Source organism: Manacus candei, unplaced genomic scaffold (assembly GCF_025592945.1).
Source record: "Manacus candei isolate 608988 ecotype Guabito, Panama unplaced genomic scaffold, ASM2559294v1 h1tg000021l, whole genome shotgun sequence".
Taxonomy (NCBI): Eukaryota; Metazoa; Chordata; class Aves; order Passeriformes; family Pipridae; genus Manacus; species Manacus candei.
In genome coordinates, this window is record NW_026138069.1 from 6,566,108 (window position 1) to 6,582,202 (window position 16,095).

General features: G+C 46.4%; 1 protein-coding gene across 3 annotated transcripts in view; it reads right to left on the reverse strand.

Moving 5' to 3' along the window:
- NXPH1 (neurexophilin 1) overlaps window positions 1-15,593 on the reverse strand; it is a 145,362-nt gene extending 129,769 nt beyond the window's left edge. The window contains exons 1-2 of one of the 3 annotated variants that reach the window (XM_051786024.1): window positions 15,057-15,593; window positions 13,944-14,105 (exon numbers count right to left, since the gene is read on the reverse strand). In XM_051786024.1, coding sequence (XP_051641984.1) covers window positions 13,944-13,997 — 54 coding nt within the window. In that variant the 5' untranslated portion in view covers window positions 13,998-14,105; window positions 15,057-15,593. Of the gene's footprint in view, window positions 1-13,943; window positions 14,106-14,620; window positions 14,698-14,803; window positions 15,003-15,056 lie in introns of those variants that run through there. The other 2 variants (XM_051786025.1, XM_051786027.1) reach the window with 2 other exon arrangements.
- Between the last annotated feature and the right edge of the window lie 502 nt (window positions 15,594-16,095).

Below are 16,095 nucleotides of genomic sequence, written 5' to 3' on the forward strand. Positions count from 1 at the left end.
ATAAGGAATATTTCATGTAAGAGAATCTTTCTGCACAGTCTCGTTGGACATTTGCAATGGTTTTTTGCTGTGTTCAGTGGCAGTAATACTGTATGAGAAAAATAATCCCTAGATGAAGAGTTCAGCCTTGAACCAAGCCTGTGACTGAACTAGAGTTTGTGGGTAACATTGACTCAGATGCCAACAATGCAAGATGTAAACAATTTTTAAGGAGTCAAGAATGAAATAGAGGTCCAGGCTCAGAGGAGAGAGACTGTTGTAGAAACAGACATCAAAGCTAAGCAATTGGGAGGACAGGATGACTCTTTATTCAGATTTTGTTTTGATTTCTAAGAAGGGATTTGTGTTGGGATTGCCTTTTGATTACTGTACTTATTTCTATGCAAATACAGTGACTCATTCATATTTTAGAAGCAACAGTATTCCATTAAAGATGAAGCTCCTGTTTCTTTGAGTGTGAGAGGTAACAGCATGCATTCCCTACCATTCCCAACGAGTCCTCTAGCAAAAGCAGAGGTGACCATTTAGTACCATTGCTTAGGTACTAAATAGGTCAAATCATGTGACTTTTAAAAGTGATAGCTCCCATATCATGTTTGTTTATCATGAAAATAAACAAGAGCACAGTCTGAAGTATATTTTGTAACCGTTGGAGGTCACTTTTATGCTGACATTTCTGCTAAGAATTCTCTGCCTAAGCAGTGATACATTTTACATCCTTAAGTAACTTGAAATTACTTCCATTGTCAAAGAGCAATATCTTGATTAAAAAAAAGAAATAGTTGAGTCCATTAACTGCCAGTCTATCTTTATGACAGCTTTTGTTTCCTAAATACATACTCAGAAGGCATTGGAAACTAAGATAAATTAATCAATGTAATTTCAGTTGTCTAGATTTTCCATCCCCACTGGGCATATTTATTGGTATCTGACTGTAGCTGGGCATATTTTTAATAGCAAACAATTTATTTGATTAATTTACCCTACACTTCTGTTCATTAAAAAGCCTCTCCCATTTTGATTTCTGCTTTTTTTTTTCCCCTAAGCAGTCAGTGAATATTTTCAGCATATTTTAGTCTGGATTCTGTTTGGAAGCTCTTTGCTTCATCTAATCACAGTGATTATTTCCTTACTGGAGATGTTGTAACTTTAAATCTTTAGTTAGTGTTGTCTTATTTCCCCTAATTGACTTTGCCACTCTAAGTTTAGTGTCAGGAACACCTCTGACATGACTAGTGAACATAACTGACTTACCAAAGGATGCATAAATCCACAGGGAAACAGTCTTTCTCTAAACCTTTATCAGGCAAAACAGGTTTACACAGGTGTATGTTGAAAAATGAATATAAAAGGATGAGAATACAGGAGAATAGAAAGCTTCTGAGGAGTGGGAACTTTTATAAGTGAATCCTCATGTTATTATCCCAACTCATTTCAAGCCACTCCCCTGTTATTCTGTGATATGTTTTCCCAACACAGAATGATCCTTCATCTAACCACCTTCATCCTGCTCCAACTACCACATGATCAGCTACAGTCAAATCAAGAAAAAAGGGGAACATGGGCAACATGGCAACAGTAGTCCATGAAATGAGAATTACAGGATGTATGAGCAATGAGTTTGTTATTTTTATAAATATTATTAACATATGTCCACTGGAACTAGTCTTATCTACACATGCTGGAGAGAATTATTCCGAACATTTCTACAGTATTTGGGATGCTAACAAGTCAGGGCACAAAATATCAACCATGCAAGGTGGCCCATACTCAAAGAGGGCCAAGTGGAAATACTGTCTTAGACTCCATCAAATTTCTCCATTAATAAGAAAAGCTGAGGTAAAAAAACTCCCAAAGAAGCCCCCTAGAAGCATCACATTCCCACAAATGAACAACTTCTCCTGATGAATACATAATCACATGTGCCTCTCATTACCTGAAGTGTTTTACAGATCAGGAGGTTAAAAACTTTCCACAAGCAATGGAAATGTAGGTACAAATTTAAAGGATGTAAAATACATGAGCAAAATTGAGTCAGGGACCTGCCCAGCTAGCTGAATTTTAGCCTGAATCAACAGGCTAACGAAGTCACAGCTCCACCTGTTGAGCTAAAGCAAATCATCCACCTGTGACAGCTGGCAGCACAGGTTCATTTTTGTGCCAGATGTAGATGACTAACATTGTGCTGCTTGGATGAAGCAAAATACAAAAGTTTAAGGACAAACCATGCCATTATTACTCTCGGTGGAGGAGTACTGTAGCCATGGAGTCAGAGAACAAAAGGGCTCAGTTCTATGGGAAAGATCTCATGGCAGACCAAAGACAGGATGACATCATTCTGGGTAAATTTACTAGAGCATACAACAATGAAAGACACACTAGAAATAAAAACATATAGAGCCTGCTCAGCTCTTTTTGACTTCACAAAAAACTAAGTTACTCTGACCAAAAGCTATGAATACCACCTAGCCATACATATATATTCTTTCACATTTATTACACGTGCTTACTACTTCTTTTCTGTGCTAGCTGTGAGCAGCCAGCTCACACAAAGCAAATCAAGCTAAAATTTAATGAAATATCATTCCCAACCACCTTATAAAAATGGAAATATTTATCAAGCTAAAGGCCCCGTTTTATAACCAGAGAAATCAATGGCAAAGTTCTCATGAGCCTGAATGGTCTTGAATCAACATGCAAGTTTCCTGTGGAAGAATAAATAAGGATATATATTTTGCCTTACATGGTCATTATTCTGATACATTTTTCTTCTGAAAGAAAAAAAAAGTATCTGCAGTGGTCTGCAAAAAATGTACATCAATAGTGCAGTTAGACTTCAAATTTACAGCACAAATACAATACCGCATACAGGCCACACATGGCTTTCTGAGGTACACCACCATTTCCATTTCTTTGTAATTCTAGAAAACAGTAAGTGATGCTGTCTGAATGCTTTAAAAATACACTTACAGAAAAAAAAAAACCAGAATGCATGAATTATCTATTTGAAAAGCCTAACTTTACTTTCATTTCAAAAAATAAAGATATTTTGCAAACTGTTTCTTCAGAACTTGGATCAGTAGTCAGAATGAGTCACAAATCATTATTTCAAAAATTCAGAGTTAATCAAAAATAGTTATTATCCAATAATTATTGGATTTTTAATTATTCAGTAATTATTATCCAATAATAATTGGATAACAATAATTTTTTAGAATAAGGGATAGTAAGTAGTGCTTGGTTATAGAAACAATACTGTAATGGATCCTAAGTAGCCTAGAGATAAATTCAGCAGGTTCTTGGCAAAAATATTACTTTGTAACATTTTTAAAGGCATAGATGTGTTATTTTTTCTGTCATGGAAGAAGAAAGTTTTATATCCTAAAATAAAAAATGCCCAAAAAAATACTGCATTCACTTTCTCCTAGTTCAGCAAAGCACTGAAAAGTGAGTGAGTCTCCCAACTTCAGTTAAGCTTGTGTTTTGCTTCTAAAAAGCAGCTACAAACCATTGGCCTCTACTCTGAAGTGTCTGCTACAACACCACAATTTCGGGATATTCTATAAATTGTGGAGGACAAAAGCAGCACTGGCACCTCCCCTAGTGTACTTAGTCACAAATTTCCATATTCACTTGGATTGCATTATGCTGAAGACTGAACCATATCATTACAATCTGCTAATCCACACAATAACTTTTCCAAGACTCTCAGTCTGCTCTAGATAGTAAATATTCTGTGCCTTTAAGATGCAAACACAAAATGTATTCTGATATATTTATAATTCAGTGGGATAGCACCTTAATGCAATGACTAGGGCTAGCAGAGGTAGCAGACCTCTCACAGAGGAAGGAGGTACATAGCAAGGGGTACCCCTGCTTGAGTCAGCACACAGAGAAGCTGAAGATATGGAAGATGATTCACACAGACCACAGTCTTATGAAGGACCAGAAAATGTCATTCCTTACTCACTCCGAGTGACCACTCACAGAAAGGATTCTGTGAAGTAATGGTTATCCTTTGTGCAAGTAACTACTCAAATTACTGAAGTTTTAACTCAGATATTAAAAATAGTATTGCTAAAGGGTCCTAATCTCTCTCCCCTCTGTTTGCAACATGTACTACACTGCCACCTACTCCAAGGAAGCCAGTAAGCAAATGTGGTGGTTTGTGGAAGCAGGGAGAAGAAACAAGTAGGAATATAAAATGTGGACCTTGTTAAGGTAATACTCATTGCAGATAAAGGTAGCAGGATGGAGCCCATCTTTTTTAATGGTGAAGGTTTTCATGTACTATTTATTATGCACATCTTTTATGCCATATCTCTGTAGTCTTCCTTATTTTCCTTCTCTTTAAAGACCTATTCACTTGTCAGTTGTGCTCCACAAAGCTACAGTATTATTGCTGTTTTACTTATCAATATATTGCTTACAAAATCTTCTCAAGGTGCAAAGCATTTCCCACATAAACATTAAGAAAAATCTCTGATTGTAATACAAAGCAGTTGCAGTAAGTGAAAGCAGAAATTACTCTAAATTAGAGTCAAATTACAGACTAACATTCTGATTTTAAACACACCAATATTTTACAATACTGCTACTGACAGTGCAACAAGAGTGAGGATACAGTTTTAATATTCTTATTTTAAGTCAATACCTTCTTTTGCAAGACCACAAATGCTATGGATGAGATTGAAAATATAAAAAGCAGTCCATTAATTTTATATAAGCAGTTTCTTATACTTGAAGGCCTATGACAACATTTCTTTGCAAAATACCCTAACAGAAGAATTGTTTTTCTAAAGTTCAATCAAGAATACCTTATAAAAATGACTGTGCAGATAAATATTATGGTACAGGTGGTCTGAAGAAGCCATAACAGAAATTCCATTAGCTAAAAATTTTTAATAGCTGCCAATTACACTTTCAATTTGAAGTGGCATCTGAATAGTGACAAGCAATTCTCGGTGATAGAAATGGCCTACTTAATCTTCAACAGGAAACAGAATCTGCCTTCCTCGCAAAAGTAAACAAATCATTGATTTGCATAGGAATCCTATCTTGTATTACATTGCAGAATCAGGTCATAGGATCTGCTGTGGAAGAGTCTTTGTTTTTCAATAGTGCACTCAATGTATGCCTAGAATGTCTCTTCTTTTTACTTTTTCCCAGTAGTTCATATGCACCTCCAAAACAAGTGCAGGAAATATCGTGCCTGCTGAGAGTTAACTCACACATAATGCAAGGCTGACATGGGGCAGAGGAAAGGGGAAGAGGATAATAAAACATACTAGTCTGTTATTTCTGACATATGCATGCAACATCAGGTAGAAGCACTATACTCATAGGGTCAGATCCAAAACTACCAGAACTGTTAGAAATCACCACTGAGTTCAGGGATTTTCAGATCAAAGCATGTTCTAACAAGGAAGGTAAGTAGCATCTGTTGTTTTTCAACTGAGGATACTGTGTTGGTTAGAGTTACATGATTTTCTAATTTTCTTTCTAAATAAATAAGATAATTTTAATATATCATATATATATATACATACAGATATAAAAATTTTAGTTACAAGTCTTTCAAAGAACTAAGGCCATTAGATCACTGTTTTCCTAGTATTATTTTGGCTGTCAGCTCTGCTGCTAAAAGTCTACTGTACAGCTATCACTAAAATTTTAAGGAAACATACAAAGAAATAATGTAAACATATTTTTTTATCAGTTTTTCAAAAGATCAGAAGGAAAAAAAAGAGCATTCACAAGTGTATACAACAAGAAACAACCAAGCTACACATCCAAAGAAGCAGACAAGCTTTTTGCCCTTTAGTTTTTTGCAATTCTGGATTAGAAAATGAAATCACAGGAAAACAGGGCACTAGTGTCATAATCATTTGGTAAGCCTAATTTCTCCCCATCAAAAACCTGCAGATGTAGAAAAAGCAGATTAACTTTCCATGCACTTGTCAACCTGTCATCATCGAAGTAATCAAAGAGATTAACAGGAGAGCTGATACTCCAGAAGGCACTAACTTGTGAAAGGATAGGATAGAGATCAACTAGTGGACAAATTTTTTTCAACAGATGCAGGGGGCAAGGAAGAAGATATTACTAAATAAAATATTACTAAACCTTTCCTTGGAGAGGAAAAGAGACAGGGTACCTGGAGAGATGGCGCAGTGTGCAAGGCAGATGAACGTCCCTGAGACATTTGTCACTAGCTGGACGATGAGACATTGACATTAATGAGGGTGGCATTTGGAAGATAAAAGCAATATCTCTGCAGCAGACAATACCGTTTCAAGACACCACACATGGGGAAATGGTGTAATCAAAAGAGACTGGAGAGTGTTCACATCTAGCAAAAGCATCACAATCACTATTGATATTCATGGGAGAATATGGATCAGGAATAAATGGCTTATGGTTTTGTCTGGAGGGATGGTGGGAATTGTGGGTTGTTTTTCTTCTCAACCCAGTCAATTCCCATCACATTCCTTTATTGAAGGACTCTCCATCAGTCATTCACTTATACCTGCCTTGCCAAAAGTCACTGTTTCATTGACAAGTGCTTTTCAGGCAGCAGAGCTCTAGAAGACAGCTTTGTCGATAGTGAGTGGGGATTTACAGGGATGGAGGCTCTTGCCTGCAATTATCTCCTCGTGAAAGCAAGGAGAGAGCTGGGACATACCCTGAGCACTGTCTGCCAGGACACAACTAAGTGTAGACAACAAGATCTGGCTGCCCCTCACAGATGCCTCAGAGTGCCACTAACCCAAAAAGGACATCAGCTGTGTCTGAGAGTCACTCCTGCCATTACTCATGGGATAGAAAGTGTCATTATTAATTAATCACTCCCTGTTCTCTTGTTTTGGTGTCAACCATGTCTCACAGCTCATTTTTTGCTCCAATGGTCTCAAGTATCTCTGATCTCTCTCCAAAAGGAGAGGATGCTGTGGTCCTAGGATAGAATGAGACAAACCTGGGCATCCTAGAACAGCCTTCCTGATCCCCAGATTCATTCTGTCATCCCTGTTCCACTCCATACTCATGTATTGCCCCTCTGATCAGTTTTTCTCCAGAAAACAAAGCAACTGCTACACCACTGAGAGAAAGCAAGTCAGCATCAACATCAATTTGCTGGTCCACCTGTCTACTTCTTCCTTCAGGAAAACGGACGCAGGTTGACAAAGCCCAAGGTCAGAGCCTGTTGCGGGTGAGGTCTAAGCAGCAGCCGCCCGAAACATTGACTACCCCGGGACGAGGCGTCTACGAGAGAGTATTTTCCAGGGGCCGGCGCCGTCCCCGGGTCGGTGCGGGGCCGGGCGCTGTCCGCGGTGCTGCCCCCGCCCAGCGCGTTCTCCAGGGTCCTGCACGGCACTGCCGGGGCGGCCGGAGGGGCAACGCCAGCCCTGGCCGGGGGGGGAGCGGGACACCCCAAAGTGAGCCCTCCCCTAGTCCGACTGCCAGCGCCTGCCCGCTCTCCCCGCAGTGCTCGCACCCGCTGGAAACACTCAACATCTCCAACAGAGGGGGGAAACCCACACTTAAAATAAATAAATGAACAAACAAAAATCACATGGATTAATCGTGCAATGAAGAAGGCTTTAAACACGGAGCCAGAGATGAGCAGGAAAATAGTAACCCAAACTAACCCGATACGTGATAAGGACAAGCTCTTTCTGCATCCTCAATAATGCTGCCTGCAAGGACTGCAGCCCCACACATGAAGGTGCCCATGTCCCCGTCCCGCAGCAGAGTACCGAGAACCTCCTGGTTGTATTTCAATACCGTCTCTCTCTCTCTCTGCTTCAATTTAAAAATTGAAAGAGAATGGGGAAGTGATAGAGGAAAGCTGATTGAATCTATCACAAACAAGTCCAGCAAGATGGATTGTGGGGGAAAAAAAGCTGTATTCCTAAGCAGCGACCGGTGTCACAGTAGTTAAAATAGAACAGAAAAGCCTCTCACAAAGTCAATTCTTATGTAGATGAGGAGACATAAGAGCTTTTCTCTCTTCGCGGGCTTAGTGAATTTCTAATTTGCCCAGAGAAACCCTAGAGGAATGAGGTAGAAAGGGTGAGAATATTGGGATTGCTAGTCATAACAAATATTGCCATGATCTGGATTGTCGCCTGAAAATGAGGGGATCCAACGCCATTGTCTCAGCCGAGTTATTTCTCTTGACCTTCAGCTTTGTCCATCCAGGCTCAACAAACTTCCTACAATGAACGTCGCCCCCTCTGTCTGCCAGAAACACAACTTTGGTCTCTCTAGGTCACAGAAAGGGAAAGAGGATGAGAGGTGCTTTCCCCTCCAAAAGAAAGGCACTCGTAGAAGTTTAAACAGCTAGAAAAATGTAGGGTTAAACAATAAACTGGGAAATGTGCTGTCCTGCTGAACAGAGAGCAGTTTGCACAGCATTGAGAACCCACCAATATATATCATATCAATAAAAAGAAGCTCTTCGAAAGCTTGCATAGTAATTGAGATTGGAGATCTTTTTTGATATGGGTTGGCATTTCCTCATATCAATCTGACAGAGCCAACTCAGGAAATTGCTGGTAATATTCATCTGGGGAGCACTTTCATTAAACGTAATTCATTCGACTTTCACAATAAATTGAGTGACATCCTTACAGCAGAACCTTTTTATCCTTGATGAAGTGCTTGCCAGCCTTTGGTTTTCCACTTTATTGTCACATTCCTTAAAGCAGAATCGTCAACATGTCAATCCGCTGCATGAAAAAAATGCTAAAGCTGTATTTACAAAGCACCCAGGAGGTGGTTTAATGCTGACTTACAAGAAGAACGAATGGGTGTTAAACTATCTGATAAATCACAGCAAAACTTCCCCCAAACCCAATCAGGAGAATAGAAGCCAATCCTAGGGAGGGAAGGATGGCTCACACATTCATTTTCTGCAAGTGCTGGCTATTCCAAGCAATTGGTTTCTTAACCTGCTTCACCGCACTTTCCAAGAGGATTGGGGAAATTGGTTTTTTGTTAATTAAAATGGCGGTTTAAAGATGTAGGGAAATATCAAAGAGGTTAAAATGGATACCTCTAGATACCGTACCGACTTGGAAGATGTGTTTAGTAGAAGAGAGGCAGGGATTATGTTCAGGTACCTCCCTAAAAGGCGAAATCTGTTCCAGGCTGCTTTCTCCAGCTATTTAATAAATAGAAATAGTGTATACTAAACACCAGGAAAAAGACATTTCAGTGCGAGGAAACCCCTTCTTAAACTAGCACAGGTCCCTGGTGATTAGGAAGTAGGGAAGCCCAGAAAAGGACGCTACGTTAAAAAAAAAAAAAAAAAAAAAAAAAAAAAAAAAAAAAAAAAAAAAAGTTTGTTTCGCCTACACGAGATGGGAGTCCGGTTGTTATTCCCGCGCCTTCCGAAAGGGTAATTTCCCACCCCACCCCCCCCCACTCCACCGCGACACCGTTTCTCTAACTCCTTTAGAAAGAGGGAGAAGGACCATCTCAAGGCTACATAAACTCCCCCGCGCAAAAAGCCACTTCTCTCCCTGCTCGCCAAGCTCTCTCCCCCGCCCTCCCCGCCTTCGACGTCAAACTTAAAATTGCAAGAAATCGCTCTTTTGGGGGGAAAAAAGCAATACCCGAATGCATTCAGCACCAAATGCCTCTGAGAAAATACTGTGGGTAATGATTACGATAGGACAATGCCTTCTCTCTCTTTTGTTTTCTCTTTTCTTTTATCTTCGCTGCCTATAGAGGTGTGGGTTGTTTGGGATTTTTTCTTCCATGACAAAGTAGGACACAGTCCTACTATCTTTAAAAAGAAAGAAGCAAAAACAAATCAACTTGTTTTCGCTAGCACATGATATCTCCTCACGTTCACCACAGCTTTCATTAACCGAGGTGAAATGACCGCAAACAGTGCGACACACAGCGAAATTAAATGTACACAAACTCTGGAGCCACTAACCCTCTGTTTACCCCCTCAGCAAATACCGTACCAAGTGTGCCACCGCTGAGGACAATTTTAAACCTCTATGATTCACAACGATTTTTCAGGAAAGCTCCTCTCGGCTGCCAGAAGGCCTCCGAGCTACAGTGGCGATGTGGAATAGACCTCAAAATCCCAGCCCGGTGTGGGGAGGAGATTAGTAGGCTGTTTCCAAAACCCCTCTGCCAAAGCCATCGCCCTGTAAAAGAAGGTGCCCCGTGAGCTCCGCAGTTCTACTCTTCTGACAAAGCACCGCGCAGAGAAGCTCTCCCTGTGAAACAGCTCTCGTCGCGGGGGGAAAAATCACCCCTCCTTTTGCTCTCGCACTGCTTAAGTTCTACATGGAGTTAAAGCGCTCTGCCAGCCGGCTCCGGTGTGTATCCTAATTAACAAACCCACTGGTGAATAAACACTTTACTGGGAGAAGACAAGCCAGGTTGGGGGCTGAGGAGGGGAGGGATCCTTACCCTAGCAGCATGTCACGCAAAACTCCGACTGGTTTTAGTTCCGTACCCGCTACTCCGGGTAAGGAGTACTTAAATAACGAGCCAAAGTCCCTTCGAGCCGGGATGGTCCCAGCAAAAGAGGTGCATGTTACCACTCCACGATTGTACGGTGCGGGAAGATCTCCCTCGAGTGTGCGGGGGTAAAGCCTGTGACCGTGATGGGGGATGAAGTCCTGTTATCTGCGAGGCACTTTGGCCGCGTTTCCCGAGGTGCGCCGGATGCGGGCGGGGAGCGGCGGGACGCGGCGAGCGCCCGTCGCCGCCGGGAGCTGCCGGGCACAGCCCGCCGGACCCGCCGCACCGACGGGCTCCGCAGCTGCCGGCACGGAAACGATCTACCTCCTCCTCCGAGGCCCTGCTTGACCTGTCCCAGTGAGAAATAACTCGTTAGGATCCTTGCCGTCCTTGCTAACAGTCCGCGCGTTCTGTAGTCGCTTCTACGGCATGCTGCTTCCACACGGGGGGGGAAAAAACAGGAGGAAAGGAAAACAAACAGCCTGGCCTTTTATTGTCCTGTGGTGTCGAACTGGAAATTCAGCGTCAGCTAGGCAGGAGGTACAACGAGAAGGTTTCCGTACGGGAATGGTATAAAATCCCGGTGTCTTTACAAACAGAACTCGGTCCTGTGAAAGTCTGCGATCTTTTGGGGTTTTTCTTTACTATTTACGTGCTTCCTTACTGACGATTTTGAGCTCAGAACAGCACTGTTAGTTAATGAAATATTATCCATTAGAATTAGACTAAGATGCTTTCGAAAGAAGAGCAGTGGAGTGTCGTGGTGAATAAGACCGAGCGTAGGTGTTTGAACATTTTCTGCAGCTCTCTAAAAGTAAAGAAGGAAAACAACTGCAAGCCTTTAAAGGTTAACTCCTAATTCTACCAAATAAGTACTAAGTTATCCATTTAGGCCAAAAGAAATACATTTCCACTGCAAATCAAATATAACATTTTCAATACACTGCACAGCTCAAAACAAGGAAAAAATACACGTCTTGCAGAGGACACCTAATGTTCTTATCAATAAACATAATACGGCAAACCATCTCTAGCCCAGCAAAATTCCTACTCGTTTTGATCGGCTATGACCTCTATAAATTTCAGGCAGTAAGGCTGGATGACATATGGCTCTATTAAAATGGGGGAGAAAAGCAGAAACACTTTTTTTCCCCTTCAATATTTCATTACAAAGAAGTTTAAAGGTGGAGGGGGAAAAGAGAAAGGAAAAAAAAAAACACGTACACACACAAAGAGCAGCTGTTTGTTGGGTGAAGCGAAATTACGAGGCAGGTAGTGTCTGTAAATTAGTAACTTCGAGGCAGCCCAGCCTCGTCGCAGCAGTTCACTATCCCTGAACACCTCCTAGTTCAAGCGAAGGGGAAACTGGCTATTTTCTCTCTCACCTATATTGTTAACCCCTCCCAAAAAAGGGTTTTTTAACAAACTCGGTAGGAAGCTGTTTGTGCTGCCATTTCATTTACCCTTCCTAACAGTTTGAGCACTGAAAATTAAATTCCTAATTTGAAACTGTTCTAGTCCACACAGAGTGATGTGCACACACGGATAGGCACAACAAAATGCTGCACCTTGCTGCTTTGTGGCACCGCATTAAAGCTTTAATCAAAACTTCATGCTTCGCTGCTAATAAACAGTTTATTATCACGCGATGGCCTAATGCAAACTTTCAGAGTCACTCCCGAAATACAGAGAACAGGAAGAGATTGGCATAAACGTGGAAGTATCGATTCAGAAGGAAGAATCGTGTTAGGGAAATCCTTTGGATCCTCCCCGAATGTTTTGGCAGAAGACACAGCCCAGCCGAAGGACGCGTTCCCTCCCCCTAGCTAGTCTTTTATTCACGATTTTTTTTTTTTTTGTATCATATTTCGCATTGTTTGGAGGGGAAACTGGAAAATCGTCTCCTTCACTCTGCAATGCCAAACCCTCGGAAAAAAAAAATAAAAAAAGAAAGAAAAAAAAGAAAAGCATTCAGGTAATGAAGTCTGTAACTAAACGGTAATTGAATCAGCATAATTTGCACACTGAATGGTTTTCAAATGCTCCCAGTTTACAATTAAAGGAGAATTAATGCGCTTGTTGTTCAGACTGCAGCGCATTAGAATAAATCCAGCACTGTTGTTGTAATGAGTCCAGAGCAGTTTAACTGCCAGCAAACACATTTAAAATTTAACACGACGTATCGATCTCGCTCCGGCTTTTTTGATGGATTATTTGCCACGCACTTTTCTCCCCATTTCCCCCCACCCCTCTACCCCTCAGCCCGGGCTATAAAATTCGCAGGGAGGAGAGACTCCCGCGACAGACGTGGCACCGCCCGGAGAGGGCAGGGCCCCCCACGTCGGGCGGGCACGGGACGGCGCGGGACACGCCGGGATACGCCGGGACACGCCGGGATGGGCCGGGATGGGCCGGGATGGGCCGGGATGGGTCGAGCGCGCGGAGGCTGCGTGGGTGCGGGAGGGGCGCGCGCCGCCGGCCCCACCACGCGCCCCCGCGCGAGCCGGGCCCACTCGCGATTGGCTGCCCCCCGCTCCGCGCGCCCGCGGTGCCCCGCAGCGCCCCCGGGTGGCGCGGCCGCGCCAGTGCAGGGAGCGGCGGGGCGGCAGCCGCAGCCGGAGCAGGAGCAGGAGCAGGAGCAGGAGCAGGGCCGCCGCCGTCGCCTCCCCCAGCACAGTCCCCAACTGGGATGCTTCTCTCGGCAACGCTCCTGGAAAAAGGTCTTTTCCCTCCCCGTCGCACGGGGACGAGCTGCCGCCAAGCGTTTGCCTGCTTAACGCGTCGCAGGCGAGAGAGGACGCAGGCTGCGAAGGAGCAACCTGCCTGGTTTTTGTTCCTTGCGGTCGTAGAGGGAATAAAGTGTGTGTGTGTGTGTGTGAAAGGAGATAACGCCGTTGTTTACTCGTGTTCCCCCGGTAATCTTAAAGGAGATTTGCTACGAAAGTCAATGACACTTCACGCGGAAAACACTCGCTGTGCTCGCCGCCGAATGCCCTCCCGCCTGTGCCGCGCCGCCCGTAGTGGCACATCGGGAGGGTTCCCTTCCAGAGGGGCTCCCACCCTCAGGAAGGAGCAGAGGGCAAGAAGTTGTCTCCATCCCACAGCCTGTCCAGGAGCCCCTGTGGAGGGACTCCGGTGCCCACGCAGATGCCGAAGGACCCGGCCCGGGAGGTGTCACCGGGGGACGCGGCCCGGGACTCCCCGACCCTGTTCTAGCCCCCCAAGGAGAAGTTACGGGTCTGCCCCGCAACATCCCCGTGTCCTGCCGAGATTTCCTGGCCGAGCCCCGCGCCTCCCCGCCCCTGGCCCGGCCCGACCCCGGGACGGCGGGGCAGGGCTTGCTACGGGGCACAAGTAGTTGCCGTGAGTTTGTTCGTTCTCCGCCAGGCTGGTGCCCTCCCCCCGCCGAGCTCTCCGCTCCCTGGCCCGTGCGAGAGGCCGGGGGCACTCACCAGGTAGAGGGTGGGCTGCAGCAGAAGGACCGCGTACCAGTACACAGCCTGCATCCTCGCCGCTCAAACTTCCCCCGCGCTGCCTTCGCTGCCTCTTTGTTCCTTCCAGAACATAGATCCACCTGACATCCACTTTACAGAACAAGCAGAGCTCTCACCAGCCTAGACAAAAATGAAATTATAGACCCCATGACCACAAGACAAGGTTAGGCTTGAGACAAGGGGCGAAGAGAGATGTGTAGGGAACGGGGTGGCGGGGGGGCGGGAGAGAAGGAGGAGATGGGGGGTGTGAATGGGGGTGGGGGAAACCAAAAAACGATTAAAATCGAGTTAATCCAGCGTCAGAGCAAAGTGATCGCACGGTCCGAGGTGGCGGCAGATCGCCTGTAGGTAGCACTCCCCAGCGCTCAGTCCTTTTACTGGGTAGGAGAGCCCCTTGGTGTCGGCTGGGATGGCCCAGGGGTGCCAGCGGCAGCCCTGCCCGCCTGCCTGCGCTCTCGGTGGGCATCGGGCGGCAGCCACCCGCCACTTGGCCGCGGAGCCCCGGCAGCGCGCTGGAGAGCAGAGCGGAGAGAAGGGGACCGTAGACGCTGGAATTGGGGCTCCGGATGCTCCCGGGCGCTTAAAGCCAAGGCAGAGAGCTTTGCCTTCGGTACGTTGGAGCAGGCTTTGCGTACCCCCACAAGTATCCACCTCCCTCTGTCTCTCCCAAAGGCGAACCGTGCCTTGCCCCGGGCCGGGACCGCGCCCGGGGGCGCCCCGACGGGCGAGGACCCCCATACCCGGCCCCAGCCCTCCTCCGCCCCCGCGGCCCGCGGACAGCTCCGGCGCCGCGGGGGGGCCGCAGCGGGGATACGTACGGCGTGGGGGATCCGACGGCGGCCGGGGCTCCGCGGGGCGCTCCATGGGCAAGCCTAGAGGGGCTGAGTGCCGCGGTGCAGCCCACCGCCCCTGCGCATCTCCTCGCCGCGCTCCGCGTCGAGGTGTCCCGCGGCCGCTGTGCATCCAGCGCAGGCACTGTCAGGGCGGCGGGGCGGCTGGAAGGCTCTCCCCCCCTCTCCTCCCCTTCTCCGCACACGGCCGCGCTTCGGCTCCGCCGAGCAGGACACTTACGGGAGCAGGGAGCTGCCCGGACTGCCCGCTCGCCTTCGGCGGGGGGTGAGGGCAGGAGCGGCGGCACCGGCGCTCCGGGGCGTCCAGGGCGATTTGTCTCTATTAAAAATGACTTATTGGTGAGAGAGCGGCGAGCGCCCACTATTTAACTTCAGATAAAATCTGTCTGCAAAGACCTTGGCCGATCATCTTAAAATAAAGCGCTGGAGCCGAGCACTGTCCGAGCCTCACTGCTTGGGGAGAGAGAGCGAGGAGTGGAGGGGGGAGGAGGGGGGGGCTTGCTTGGCGAGGGGGAAGGGAGGAGGGAGGAAGGGGAGTTTAGCGGCGTCCCATCCTCTCCGCTGAACGGGGTGATGAATTAGAGCCCTCCCCGGGCGGCGCGAGCTGCCTTGCGCTGTCTGCCCTGCCCGCCCTGCCCGCGCTGCTGCCTGCCTTGTGTCCTGCCCTGTCCCTGCTGCCTGCCCTGTCCCCGCTGACTTGCCTGTCCCTGCTGCCTGCTCTGTCCGCCCTGCTGCCTGACTCTGCCGGGGTGCGGGCGCTGCCCTTCCTGCCCGCTCTGCTGCCCGCGCTGCTGCATGGGCACAGCCCCTTTCCTTCTCTGCCTGCCCGCGGGAGCCGGCTGCCTGCCTGGAAGGAGCATGGGAGAGCACCTTCTCTTTCTTTCTTCCCCTTCATTGTAGTTTTCCCCCCTCCCTCAGGGGTGTCCCGTGCACCCTCAGTGCTGCTTCGCCCGCGAAGGCAGCGGGCACCCGCCAGCCGGGCACAGAGGCGGCGGGATCGCGGATGCGGGAGACAAGTTCCAGAAGGAAAGGGTTGCTTCTCCCAAGCAAGCAGGAACCTGTAGCTGAACAGCCCCTCGGAGTGAAGCTCATCCCTGCCCGGTACTGTGGTTTATCCTGCCAGCTGTTACTCAAAGGGAAAGGTCTCATTGACCTTGTTTTCCTTCTTCTTTACAAAGAATCCTATGGGGTTTTTTGTACCTTCTTCCATCCTCCAAAATGGTGTCATTACCAGTGTGACACCGGGAAAGGATGAAAGG